This window comes from Malaclemys terrapin, chromosome 4 (assembly GCF_027887155.1).
Source record: "Malaclemys terrapin pileata isolate rMalTer1 chromosome 4, rMalTer1.hap1, whole genome shotgun sequence".
NCBI classification, from domain to species: Eukaryota; Metazoa; Chordata; order Testudines; family Emydidae; genus Malaclemys; species Malaclemys terrapin.
In genome coordinates, this window is record NC_071508.1 from 141216439 (window position 1) to 141230696 (window position 14258).

General features: G+C 45.0%; 1 protein-coding gene across 2 annotated transcripts in view; it reads right to left on the reverse strand.

Annotated features, from left to right (window-relative positions):
- The window catches only part of DAAM1 (dishevelled associated activator of morphogenesis 1), a 183002-nt gene that overhangs the window by 39402 nt on the left and 129342 nt on the right, over positions 1-14258 (reverse strand). For both annotated transcript variants that reach the window (XM_054026064.1, XM_054026065.1), the window contains exons 5-15: positions 12153-12247; positions 10233-10566; positions 9387-9497; positions 9190-9293; positions 8453-8519; positions 7665-7782; positions 6583-6721; positions 5818-5876; positions 4247-4434; positions 3122-3415; positions 2723-2830 (exon numbers count right to left, since the gene is read on the reverse strand). In XM_054026064.1, coding sequence (XP_053882039.1) covers positions 2723-2830; positions 3122-3415; positions 4247-4434; positions 5818-5876; positions 6583-6721; positions 7665-7782; positions 8453-8519; positions 9190-9293; positions 9387-9497; positions 10233-10566; positions 12153-12247 — 1617 coding nt within the window. The remainder of the gene's footprint in view (positions 1-2722; positions 2831-3121; positions 3416-4246; positions 4435-5817; positions 5877-6582; positions 6722-7664; positions 7783-8452; positions 8520-9189; positions 9294-9386; positions 9498-10232; positions 10567-12152; positions 12248-14258) is intronic.

A 14258-nucleotide genomic window follows, 5' to 3' on the forward strand; every position in this document is an offset into this window, starting at 1 on the left:
ACATTACCACATAGCGAAGGTCCAAAATCTGGGTTCCGTAACAAAAATGATTTTGCAGAAAATAATATGTCCCCGGAAATATAGTCAGAGATGGGGCTTGAACTCTGTCCCCTCCAATTTCACAACATTCCTTTGAGAGATCAGAGACTCCAATGTAAGAGCCTTGGATGCGGATCAGAAAGTTCTGCTGATCCATGTAGGTTCCACTGTCCAAGCAGAGTGATGGGCCAGAAGCAGCTGAAATGCTCTACTAATGGCAAAAAAGTAATATTGATGTTCAATAACCCTTTACCTGTATTAGTCAGTGGTGTGTTACCACTAACAGGGATTTGTGTTCTTAAAATCTTGATAGAATCCCTCTAAATATTGCTGAGTATTTTGAAACATTTTAAGATGAATACATATATATTCAGTGTTCTCAACATTGTTGTGCGTGCAGGGGTGTGTGTACACACACGCACACAGCGAGAGCACATGCACACAATGTTGAGAACACAATTTAATTGAAATATGCAAAGGATGCACCATGCTAGGTCATGGGTGATCATTTATACCCCCAGGCACTTCTGAGAGTCACAGGCTACAGATCCTTTCCCAAAGGGTGTGTAACACCACTCCCTTCCTGACCTCCCGCCAACACTGCTTATTGAAATGTCTTTTGCCAGCCCCTCCCCAGCCTTTGGCTTTACTATGACAAATTCCTCATTCACCTAAAGTTTGGCTTTGATGAATTCCTGACCCTCTCTCTCACTCACTCTCTAAAAGCGCCTTTTGATTCCAGCTAGAACTATACACATTTCAACACTCACCAGTACCCATCTACTCAGGCGGAGCTGTTTTCCTGTGATGTTCTTCCAGGAGGTACCTTTCTATGCCAAAGACTTGGCAGCAATGGTTGTTCAGAAGTGCTGGAGAACGTGTTTTGCTGGTCATGTCTCCCAGCCTCTATGAGCTCTGGTGCTGGGAGGTATTTAGAGCTTTTTAAACATCTTTGGTCCATGCTCTGTAATTTATCTTTCATTACTATTGGCTGCTTTCCCAATCAGGCCATTGGCATTAGTTACAGACCAACACAGCTGCCCAAAAAAGGTGGTTTTGTCCCTCCTGAGCCCTCCTCTCCAGTGCATTTGAAATATTCCTTACACACTGGCCCTACAGCCATCGTACCATGCACCTATTTGAGGCTTCATCCAGCTGTGCTGTCATCTGAGACAAATTATTTTTAATCCTCCGCCTTGTAATAGTCTCGTACCTAATCTACCTGTGGATTAACTGGCTCACGCTGATGGCTAGGAGGACAAAGACACAATCTACCCAGTAGCTCTCTAGTTCTTGCATCCCTCCCATTTCTTGTTCCCCTCTCACCTTCCACCATGCCAGGAACTCCTTTGCAGGCGATTCTACAAATTCAAGAATGGAACCCAACTGCACCTTCGTCAAACTCAAAGCAAGGGGGAAAGAATCACTCTTAGTGACCCGTTTGCAAAATACACTCTCGCTGTGTTTCCTTCTCTTCGGGAACGCTCGACATCTGCCCTATTCTAATCTGGCGGTGAGCTCTACCTTGATTAGCATCAGGAAGAAATTAAGCTCCTTACAGAAGGTGCACGTTTATCTGTTGAATCCATTTGTTCCCTGCAAAGTCCCTCTGCACCTGCAACTAGCAGAACTCCCACTCATCATTCTGGCCAACTGACTAGGTAGAGTTCACTATTCTTAGCACTACGAATTCTCCTGGAGTCCCATCTCTTTTGGCAGCTCTCAGTCTCTGTTGACCTTCATACCATGTTAAAAATCTCATTTTCTTGCCCATCCATGGCCCCAGTTCAGGAAAGCAGGTGTCTATTCTTATGTACTCAAGTTATTTGCTAAATCAGTCCCATAAGGCTTATAACAAATTGAAATTAAAAGCTGAGGCTAGCGCTACACTACAGCGGGGGGTCGACCTAAGATACGCAACTTCAGCGACGTGACTAGCGTAGCTGAAGTTGCGTATTTTAGGTCGACTTACCTGGCTGTGAGGTCGGCGGCAAGTCGACCGCTGCCGCGCCGCCGTCGACTCCGCTGCCGCCTCTTGCTGCGGTGGATTTCCGGAGTCGACGGCAGAGCGATCGGGGATCGATTTTATCGCGTCTTCACTAGACGCGATAAGTCGATCCCCAATAGATCGATTGCTACCCGCCGATCCGGCAGGTAGTGAAGACGTGCCCTGAGACTTGTTTGCAGTGTCATTTTTTGTTTAATACTCAAACTTCACCCTGGGCTTGCTAAAAATAAATAAGGAACGAGCTCCACACATGACTGATGTGGTTAAAACTAAATCTTTTTGGCTTGAGACAGACATGAATTTTCAACCCACTATATAGAAGTGAAGCACTCGCTCTTAGAAGCGATCCAAAAACATGACTGCATTGTAACCACATCTGTGTGTTATTTTTAACCATTCCCAATCATTTCTTTTGTGATCCATCTTCATTAGGTGCCTGGGCTTACGCTGTAAAGCATGCTGTCAGGTGTGTATGCGGTGTGAACAGATCTGTATCAGGCGGCTAACCAACATTTAAATGCAAAACACAGGCATGCACAGGGGGAATGTAAACCGACTGAGCTGAGCTGACAAGTTAAAATGGGATTAGCGTGAAATAATGATAAAATGTATATTCTGAGAGCCCATCTGACATAGGGTGATTGAATCGGTGCAACACACACACCAGACCATTACCTGCTGTCTCTGGTAAGCAGAGAATGTTCTTTCAAGGTCTTCGAGATCAAGGATTTTAAACACTTTTGCATCATCGATGTCAGTCCACACGGTGCCTGCCAGCTTGTTCTGAAACACACCAACATTATTAGATGCTAAGTTTCTTTATCACAGCGAAATCGGCTGTTTCACACACTTCTGGCATGTGGCGCATCACGCGGCGCCCTCAGTTATACGAGTAGGCCGCACAGGCGCATCTGGGACTCATCCCTCATCCCAGATACCTGCACAAAGGTCAAGTGATGGAGCAAGACACTTTTTTTCCTTTCTAGGAAAACAATCTTTTAACGGTCTGATCCATGGTCTCTTTATAGAGAAGAAAGTGGCACGTTAAACAGCAAGTGAGAACGCAGGGCTTACCTCAGGCAGCTTAGACCAGTTGAAGGATTTGAGGGCATTCGTTGGCTGCGGGATGTTTTTCTTTTTGAGGGCCGAGCCCAGCGGTGCTCCAGGAGGCGGAGTTATCCCGCCTAGGGGAGGGGGGCAAGGTGGAGGGGGTGGGCCACCAGGAGGTGGGGGTGGTGGAGGGAGGATTCCACCAGGTAGAGGAGGCGGAGGAGGGGGAAGGGCTCCTGGAGCCTGAGAAGGTAAAGGTCCACCAGGTGCTCCAGGTGGCAACGGGGGCCCTCCTGGAACGGTAGCACAGATTGCCCTCTGAAAGAGAGAGAAAGAGCGCAGTTACAAAAGGGGGCTACGGTCAATCATTTTAAGCCCTTATGCACATTAACCTAGACCAGATGCTGATTACAGAGGGCTCCGTTAGCTAAGATGGACGTCAAGGGCCGACACATTCTTAAAGAATCAGGAAACCAGTTTAGGATGTCCTGCACTTCCCGGCAAAGGTCCAGGACAGGGTATTGGGATAGCTGCCATCCTGGAAGACACTGGAGATTGAACTGGGGACCTCCTGGAAGGCATGAGTCTCTACAGCTTGAACTGAAGAGCCAGGCTCCATTGCTGTGTGTTGTAGCCAGCTCACATCCTCAGAGTGTTGGGGTGGCCAAGGGATTACATACCTCCTCTAGAAGCTCGCCTTGAGCACCGGGGGCCCCTAGCAGTTTGAATCCCCAAAGGGCCCCTATTTACATCCACCTACTTGACAGACACCTGGGATTGAACCAGGGACTTTCACAGCTAAGAGCACGGGTCTACAGCTTCAGCTAAGGAGCTAGGCCAGTAGCTGGCAGCTGTAATAGATTCACATCCTTTTAAACTTGCAGTTGATCCAAAATGGGTTTCTATGTAAAAGAGCATCTAACAAGCCCACCTGGGAGGCAACCAAGGAACAAGGCAATTTCCATGGTTAGTTTAAAGCTGTCCCTTCCCTAGCCAACTACAACTCTGATTTCTTGCAAACATAGTTGAGCCTTTCCCACACTCAAGAAAGTTTTGTACCCAGAATTCTTCATCTGCATTCTCTGTTTACTGCAGTGAGAGAGAATCTGGAATTGCACCATAAATGGGAAGCCTGCAGCATGCCCTTACCCTATTCAGCTCATGGAGCTGTGCTGTGAGGTCTGCCACCTGTTGCTTGACGTGCTTGTGCTCGGTGGACTCTTTTTCGAGTTTCTCTTTCATCTTACTTAAGGTCTGCATCATCTCCTCTTTCTCCTGAGTCTTGGCATCGCACTCTCGCTCCTTCTTTTCCAATTTCTGCTGGAGCTCATTGTGTTCTAGCCCCCCAACCCCCAAAAAATTCCATGAAGTCACTTTTAACTATATGTTCTTCCTGATGGCAAACTACACACATGCACGCGCACACGCATAAAATCCTTGATTTCTAAAGAAAAAGTAAAGCTAATAATAAGGAAAAGGAAAGATTGTTGAGTCCACAGGACAAACTAGGACCATTTACTTCCTCCCTCAAGCAAAGGACATTAACCCTTTCTCAAACACGATGGCCAGGACTAGCCACTGCATTTAGTGAGACTCTAAGACAGATCATACATAGCAACAAGGAGTTCGCCAATGCACTTTTCTTTTTAAGTTATACACAAACAGGGTGAAATCCTGAGCCTATTTAAGTCAATGGCAAAACTCCCATTGATTTCAATAGTGCCAGGATTTTATCCTTAGTATTTCTGAGAACAGTAGCTTTGGAGCGGTCATATGTCATGGACTCTCTCAACCGTTGATGTGGATATCAACACTGATATTTCAGGCTTTTGTGCCTGATACTGTAGTCTGGGCTGCCCTGCCTTAACTAAGACCCCAATTCAGCAAAGCACTTAACTTTAGCCACCTAAATCCATTAAAGTCAACAGGACTTAGGCACATGCTTAAGTGCTTTGCTGAATCAAGATAAGCCTCCCTGCTGGGCCCAGGTGTCCCACTGTTACCCATCCTATTAATTTTGCTGTAAACATCTAATCCACCAAGGAGCAAGAACTAGTTCTGCTGCTCACAAGACCAGGCTTTGGAGTAGCCCAAGTTCAAGCGAGGGTTAAACAACTGTGCATAACTGAATGGGAGGCAGTGAGCACTGACTGATAGAGCTGAGGTCCCAGGGCAGTACAATAGTATGGCTGAGCCCGGAAAGTCAGGGACCTACGTTGCTGTACCAAGGGAGATAAAGAGCAGGCTTGCTCTCGGCTAGCAGAGCATTTAAAATTGATTTAATGTACATGTCACATTAGAATACGAGACTCAGGATTTTTTCCACTGAAACATTTCCCCTCACAAAAAAACAGCGTTTCAACCAAAACTAAAAATTCTTCAGAAAATTTGTATTTTGGTCTAAATATTCCATTATTATTATTATTATTTTTTTTTTTTTTTACAAAAAAGTTGAAAAACTAATACATTTTTACTGGAAACAGACTTTCTTCCTCAAAATTTCCTGTAAAAAATAAATTGGCATTTTTTGACCATCTCTAGCCATAGGCACTATGGATATAGGATAGTTTTCACCTAGTTAGATGCACAACTCCTATAAAAATCAGTAGAGATTCCAGTCTGGGTGTGTAAGTGTGTATATACATGCACACACTTATCTTAAAGTATGTATGTAAGTAAGTATTAGATTTAAATTTTTTTATTTTTTTTTGGTCATTCACCTTTTCGCATTTTTTCTGCTTGCTCTTTCCACTGTTTAACTTCATTTTCATTAACTAACCTAAAAAGAATAGAAAAGTAAGTTTAGGAAATAATCTAACAGAGAAAATAATATAAGAAGCAATAAATGAGATTAAAGTTGGGTGTAGATTGCTAAATAGCATTTGCAAATACTTGTTGAATGCAAATCCCAAATCGGTGTTGAGAACATCTTCTATTTGTTTTCATGAACATTCACACTGGCAAGTTTTTGTTGCCAAGTCTTCGAGATGGCCACGCAAAAGCTCTGTGGGTTTTGGAGGCAGAAATGACCTCAATTTAGGTGGCCAATCACCGTACAAATAAAATTATGAATAAGGAATACAGGAAAGAATAGCTACGGGAAATAGTTCATGGGCAATCCATAGGCTGAGCTCGATTCATAGGCACATTTTATTAAGTTCAAACAAACAAATTCCTAAACACCAAAGTCTACCATAGAGAATTCACAAACGGGAAGAGGGACTATATTAAATATTATTCCCCGCAAATGGTTCACCCTGCTCTACTTCAGATGTTCAAGAACAGAAGGCTGAAAAGCAAAGTCCACTTTCAAGTTATTAAATACTAAGCTGTTTAAAGGAAAACTAAGAGCAGATTGTTAAAGCTGTCTTGAGTATGTGAATTAACCCGATAGCTTTAACAGATCACAGCCATGTCAAAACACAGCATTAGGACAACTACTTGTCCTTTGAGCATATGGTTCCCAAAGGAGAGCATGCACTTACATCCGGACGACGTTTTTAATATTAAAGTTTTCCAAGGGAGTGGAGTCGGGGTCCTGCCCTTTGTCATTCTGTATGACTATTTGCTGTACAATCCTATCAAGCAGTAGCCAGTACTGGACCGTATTGCCACTTCTTTTAACTAAAAAGAGAAAGGGAATAAGTAGTAGTGGGAGGGAAAGAAACAAAAAAGGAAGGCGTGTTGGAAACTGCTTTTCCCCAGCATCAAACAGAACCCCACAAGCATGCATTTGTAAAAATAAAAGTTTATTTGTGGGGTGTCTAGAGGCCCCAGCTGAGATCAGGCTGCTGCTGTGAGGCATAACAACGTGCCCAGAGTTTTTGACACAGAGCTTAAAATCTAAGGGTGGGTCCACACTTGTGTCAGTGTGCAGAGTACAGACACTGCACACCCAACTAGCACGGCTATAAATAGCAGTGTAGACAGTCAGGCACTGCTTAGGTGAGTGGAGACATGCCTGACTCTTACGGTATGTGTCCGCCCTACATTGCTCTGTACACATCCAAGCAGTGCCTCCAATGACTACTCTGCTATTTTTAGCAGTGTCGTGTCCCCTTGTGGGAGCCTTTCCTGCTGCAGTGAAAGGCTCTGGCAGTTCCCTCCTGCCTCCCCCTACCAGAACCTTTCCAGGGCGCATGTAGCTACATACTGCAGTGTGGATGCAGCCTGCCTTTTGCTGTGGTGTGTAGCTACGCTGGCCCCTCTACATCACCACAAGTGTAAACAAGGCCTCACCAGAGAAGACAGACAGGGAAAGTGACTTGGCCAAGATCACACAGTAGGTCAGTGACAGAGCTGGGACTAGAAGCCAGGTCTCCCAATTCCCAATCTAATGCTCTGCCCACTACAGCAGTCTGCCTCTCCCCATGCTAGCTTTAGTTTGCTGCCAAAAATTAAGAAATTAAAAGGTATCCACATTGTATTATGCATTGTGTACAGTAATTGTTCTACTTCAGCTCCAGGAGAAAGCAGAGATTTTCTGGCAGGGCTGAAATACGAAGCCACATGCAACATCAATTTCTTATGCCCTCCGGAAGGGCTGTAAATGGATTTGTCTACTCACAAGGCATTTGGAGACAGTGATGAAGGATAGACATAAAGTGCGGATACGCTTCTGTGTGAGTCAGCCTCTTCCTCGTCAGTTCAAACATCTGAGTGGCACTCTTCGTGTCTATGTGAACCTGTGGAACAAATTGAACTCAAAAGTAAAAATAAAAAACATGGACCCAGTGTTGCTACTTAGCATTTTAACAGCTCTCCCAACGGCAGGTCAACAAGCCAAAGAGAACCTGATCCAACTATCTCAGTGCTAGAGCACTGCATGAAAGACCAGCGACATAATCTAGAAAATAAATTAATAAAATAAAATAAATATGAAATGTGTAGGGCACAATCTACCCTAGGATCAGTCTATTTAGGTACTTATATGGGTCAAAGTATTTCAGTGCCTCAAACACCCCTGGCTAGGTAAGAAAGCATCATCATTCCAAGTTGTATTATGGAAGAAGAAACCAGGGCAGATTAAATGACTTGCTGAAGGCTGCACCAGGAGCCTGTAACTGAGCTAGGAACTGACTCCTGGTCTCCCGAATCCCATCCCATTGCACTAGCTGCCTCTTCCATACCAGAGTACTTTCCAAACATCAGTCAATCCCATATCCTGCAAACCTCTCTGATGCGAGTATTATCCCCATTTTACAGAGAGACACAGAGGCAGAAAAGGGATAAGTGGCTTGCCCAACATCAATACAGAATTCCCGCTCCCTCCCCACCCATCTCCCAATTTTAACCAAAACAATATGCTGATTTCAAACAAACATCAAAAATTGCAGCAATAGGCAGCATACATACTAGTTCAAATCTTTTGGCAAATTCCAGTTCATCTTCATTTCTAAGCATTTCAAAAAAATCTAAATGCCTGGTGGGGAAGAAAAACAGACAATTTGGAAAACAGGTATTTAAAACAGCACTTCTAAGATAGAGAAGAGTAATCAACTGATTTGAAGGGTTTCAAAATCAATAATTAGCAATGATTTTCTAGAGAATACCAGCGACATCTACAAATGTATAGGATGGTTAAACAGTAGTAGCAAAATGTCAGTTATCAGAGTAAGGCCTGTCAGTACACACTCTAAAATGCTTAAGAACACCTTAGTCAGAGTATCATAGTAATGCTCTCTCTCTCTGACAGCCCTTTGGAAGAAGGAAAAATTATGCTCTGACAAACTAGGGGTGAAACTCCCAAGGTCTATAATGCCACTTAAAATTTAAAATTAGGGTGAAGATAGGCCCTGTGCCTGCCCTCTGCACAGGGGTGAATCTTACTCTAGATGGCTGATAAGTGTAAGCTTTCAATGTACATAACAACAGGCCAAGTACTGAGTAAACCCCCATTAACTTCAGTGCGGGTTAGGCAGACTTTTGCCAAATGTTATACTACATGGAGTCTGCTTAGAGCCAAAGAATCTAGAAACATGTGGATGTCACTCTGAGCACCAGCGAGGGAGTCCTTAAAAAGAGGAAGCTGGCACACAAGAAAAGGATGAATACAGCAGATGAGCTGCAAGTTATTGAATAGTTTTCCTCACCTGTCTAACGTTGAATTTTCATGCTCCCTTAGTTTATCAATGACTGGTTGAATTCCTAGCATTAGAAATTCATATCTAAGGTGGAGTCTGAAATCCAGACTTTCCTGAAAAGAAAAGGCAAAGGGTGAACATTGCAGGATGTGGCTCTCCCGAAACTCTATTTAAAAGAGCCTCCCAAAGAGCCACACACAACTTACCACTCCAGCCCCTTGGCTCAGGACCGCGTTAATGAAGGACATGATGGCTGTCTTTAGACTCACTTCGTCTCGATACCTTCCCGTGCTTTTATCCAAGTCATTAATCAGCGTCTGCCAATCAGACGACAGATATGCCACAGGGTGAAAAAATGTGCCGCAGAAACAACAAACCACAAAGATTTGAATGACTCGTTTGTGGGCTCCCAGAAACCGGATGAGCCCCCCACACTTCTGATCATGGCAACCCATTTACAGGGTTTAAATGGCTAGAGACACACTTCTACAGCTGTATTGTGCTGCTTAACATTCCCTGCCTTGACATATACTGCGAATGTCAAATTGTTACATCAGATCTTCCAGGGGTGTTACAGTCCTGGAGCTTTAAGATTCCAGTTGCTCTGCAAAGGCAAGTTAGTTTGTTATTCAGTGGAATTCAGCTTGCAGGACAGTCGGGATTTTCAGGCTCCAAGACTACATCCATCCTCTGCCAGGTAAAACAAGGAGATGCAGGGGAGAGCCACAGTTCCAATTCCCTGGTTTTCTGCTCAGCCCTGGGTCATACCAGAGCAGCTCAGAGGCTACTCTAACTTGCACTGTCTGGCAATGGTCCCCAAAGAGCTATCCTCTGGCTGGAGTGCATTGTGCCCTGGCCTCACCCACCCTGCATGTGCTCCCTGAGAAGGAGGTGCAGGAGGTATCTCTGAGTAGCTAGGGGCTTGAATCCGGTTTCCAATCAGGTAGCATAAAGGGAACAGAGCAAGGCAGGGCAGAGACTCTTCCCCTCTCAAACTTTGCATAAGCCTGAGTATAGGAGTTTATGAAGCATGAGGAGAAAACCAAGACTACCTGAAAGCGAGTCCTTTCGCTGGCGTATTTCTGGTAATGCAGCATGGCCTCCAATACCTTTTTGTGACCCCCAGGAACCAGGCACACAGCGCCCATGATTTCCAGCACTGCCACCTTTGTCTTTATGTTCTCGGTGCTCAGACTCTGAGCAATTACATTAATACTCTCTGGATGGGCCAGGACATGAGCCCGTCCTTGAGAGTTGTTCATTAGTGCTTTTATACACCCAATGAGAGAGGTATGTATTCGAGACTCCGAGGTCTCATAGTCCATGCTCTTCAGAAAGTTCAGAATACACGTCAAGCCATCCAAGTCGATAAATCTGGTTACAAACCTGTCACGAAGAAGAGCACGTTAAAACCAATGGAAAGAATCCCTTGATCTACACATTAGACTGTATTGAATTTGTTAACTCACTCAGCTGATGCCATGTATGGCAGGTACATTCTCTCCTGGCGGAAGGCACGTGCTGAGTGGATGAACACCCAAAGAGCATGATGTTGATTCCAGTGTATGGTAACAGACAAAGGCAGATGAGGTGGACGCCCAGCCGTAAAAGGGTTAATCACAATCTGAGGGCTTGTCTAGATGGCAAATTAGTGCCTGGCAAGCTGGGGGGTAAATCTACAACACACACTAGTTTGCTGTGCATTAACTGCCCTTTGGATCCTGCTATAGCGCAATAAAAGTGCCCGTGTGCGCCTTGATCCACTCTTGTTTCAAAGCGGAGCAGATCAGAGCGCACCAGGGAACGTTCAGCATGTGGTAGCAGAGTCCACACGGCCAGTTAGCGCGTGGCACATTAGTGTGCTGCAGATTTGTACCCCAGCTTGCCTCACACCAGCTCGCAGTCTCCACAACCCCTCAGGGGAAGGTCATTTGATACTCCCAGGCCTCCTCGCTCTCCAGCTGAAGCCGGTGGCAAAAGTAACTCTCATTTCAGTGGAAGAAAGGGCAGCCCCAAAGGGTAAAAATTTTTAAAGCCCCTACATCCCATTGACTTTCAATGGGGGGGGGTTAGGCTCCTAAAGCACTTGGGCACCTTTGAAAAGTTTTGCCCAAAATCAGAGGCTGGGATTTTCAAGGCACCTAAGGAAATGAAGTACATAAATCCCCTTGGATTTCAGTGGGAGTTGGATGCCTAATACCTTAGTCCCCTTTGGTGATGCATCCAGCGTTGTTTGTTTCACAACCTATTTTTTCACTGTGCAGTGGAAATACTTTATGGAGCTACACAGCACTTTTCATACTCAGAGGGACACCCCAGGAAGTAGATATTGAAGTTGGTTGAAAACTTTCCAACAAAACAGGCTTCTGCCAGAAAATACTGATTCAATGAAATCGAAAGGGTTAGCAGGCATGGGTTAATGTCAGCAAAATTTCATTTAGAAAGAAAAAAAATCAATAGGAAACGTTTCAATTTCCCCCCCCCAAAAAATAACTTTCAGGGGTTTTCTTATACTTTAGCAAAATATAAAATGAGTCAAAACCAAAACAAAAGGTTTTGACTGATGCAAAACAATTCCCCCCCAAAAAAAATTTTTCAATCTGGAGTGAAAGCAAATTTCAAAAGCACAGAATTTCCTACAAATGGGAATTCTGGTTCCCACACAGTCCTAGTAGGGATCATCATGCCCCATCTTCCAGATGAGGAGACTGAAGGAGAGCTGATAGTCCCACAAAGTAGCTAAGGTCTGAACTGAGGCTGCAGTTCCAAGTCTTACGTTCAGCACTGACTATGCCTCTCATCTATCAATAATATAAACCGATATTTCTATTTTAAGATTCCTGTGTTGGACTGTGGTGGAGATGGGAGTGAGCATCACCCTAAGCAATTGGGCATTTTTACTGGATGGACTAACTGCAGCTGCCTGTGTTGGAAAACAGTGGCACCAAAGCAAGGAAAGAGAAAAGAATTGCCTCATTGGTTTTGTCCTCAGTGCAGTCTTCAAACTTTCTATTGTTTTATTTCTCTCCTCCTCATCTTCTTTTTCCAAAGCTATCAGCGATTTTCTCTGTAAATGGAGAAAGGCAGATTTATACAACAGGGTTCGGCTCTCTGTCAGTAGCGTAAATACATAATTACAGTAAGGGGCACTGCGATAGCAAAATGAACATCTGTTGTACTATGCAACTTCTATCGAACTGGTCACTGAGCAGATGTACCTAGTAATCGTCAAACTGTGTGTACAGTAATAATTCTAGGAGGAAATATTTATTTGCAGTAGGAATAAGAGTCCCAGTCACAGACCAGAGCCCCATTGTACCAGGTGCTATACAGACACAGAACAGAAAGACAGCCTCTGCCCCAAAGAGCTCAGATTTTCTGTCTGTTTAGTAGCCAGGAAGAACTTCATTCCAAACTCGGCAATTTAACATAACGGGCAGTGAATCTTATATCTAAAACTAATTTGCATTATGGTAGCACCTTGAGGCCCCAATGGAGATCACAGTCCCTTCGTACAATGCACATTGTAAGAATCTGCCCTTGCTATAAAGAGGCCACACTCTGAGGCACGGGTCAACTTGTAGGTTTAAACAGTGCAAATGGTGGATTCTCTGTAACTTGAACGCTTTAAATCGTGATTTGAGGACTTCAGTGTAACAGCCAGAGGTTAGGGGTCTATTCCAGGAGTGGATGGGTGAAGTTCTGTGGCCTGCAATGTGCAGGAGGTCAGACTAAATGATCGTGAAGGTCCCTTCTGACCTTATAGACTTTAAGTCTAATCTAAGGGTAGGTCTGCACTTGGAGCTGGAAGTATAATTTCCAATTTGAGGAGACATACCCGCGCCAGCTCTGATTGAATGAGCATGCTGAAAACAGAAGTGTAGCCATGGCAGTGCAAGCCGCAGGAGGGGCTAGCCGCCCTGAGTAGGATCCTGGGTTGCTAGGCCTGTACTTGGCGACTGATCCCACACCACTGCAGTGACGCTTCTATCATTAGCATGCTAGTTTGATCCGAACTAGTGCAGGTTATATCTTCTCCAGCTGGGAATGACCCCTCCAGCACAAAGCCCAGATGTACCCTGAACAGACCAGACTAAAGATGGGAGTGGCAGCAGAGACCCCAGAGAGGGGAAGTGCCACACAGCAGGCTAGAGGCAGAACCAGGAATTGGACCCAGATCTGAAGAGTCCCGTTCCCTCCCCATTGGAGCGCTCTGCCTCTCCTGCTATGGGTAAAGGCCAATCCATTTCACCACCGGAGCTTCAGCTGCAGTTCCTGGATCACGAGATAAGGGGTGGATGTTATGCTGTATACTCTATGGGCTCCGTTTACAACACAGCTGTCTCTAGATTCAAAGTTCAAGCCAGTCCTTCACAGGGTAAGCACGAGGGACGTGCATAAAGGTGATCACTCTACACTGCCCTGTCAGCAGATCTGAATGGACCACAGGACGCTGTAGCAGAGTGTGTGTCTGAGTGGAATTCCCTTAAATATCTGGAGCTGACACACCCTTAATTTCAGGTGCTCTGCATTCATGTTGGGTCCAAAAAAGAAGAAAAGCCCTACTAAATACTCATGGAAATAATCCCCCAGTCGTAAGTGGCCCACCTTGGATTAAAGAGATGCTGTGTATATGTGTATACGCTATTTAGCTTTAATTTTGCTTGTGTGAAGCTTAGCAGTTGTGAAACTTGCCAGGCTGATAACCTTGTGATGGTCTTATCTATGAGCGCAGGCACAGCTAGAGGCGTCGCTACCGGCAGGCTTCCCCCACCAGGTCTGTCATGGAGCCTCAAATCTGGACTGGAACAGGCCACTTATATCAGCACAGGCGAGTGAGTAGTTCAGTCTCAACAGCCAATTCAAGCCCTGGCCTCTGCTGAGGTTGCCAACAAGGGGGCGATCCATCAATCAGTGTAGATCATGGTTGGGCTTGGGGCACGTGAATGCCAGTCCACCGGGAATTGGGCTGAGATTACCAAACTCACTCCATATAAACTACTCAACGGCTGCTATTTTTCTGTCTGTCCCAGATCCTGCTGGTCCCACTGAGGCAAGGAACCCTGACTGGGAAGCCA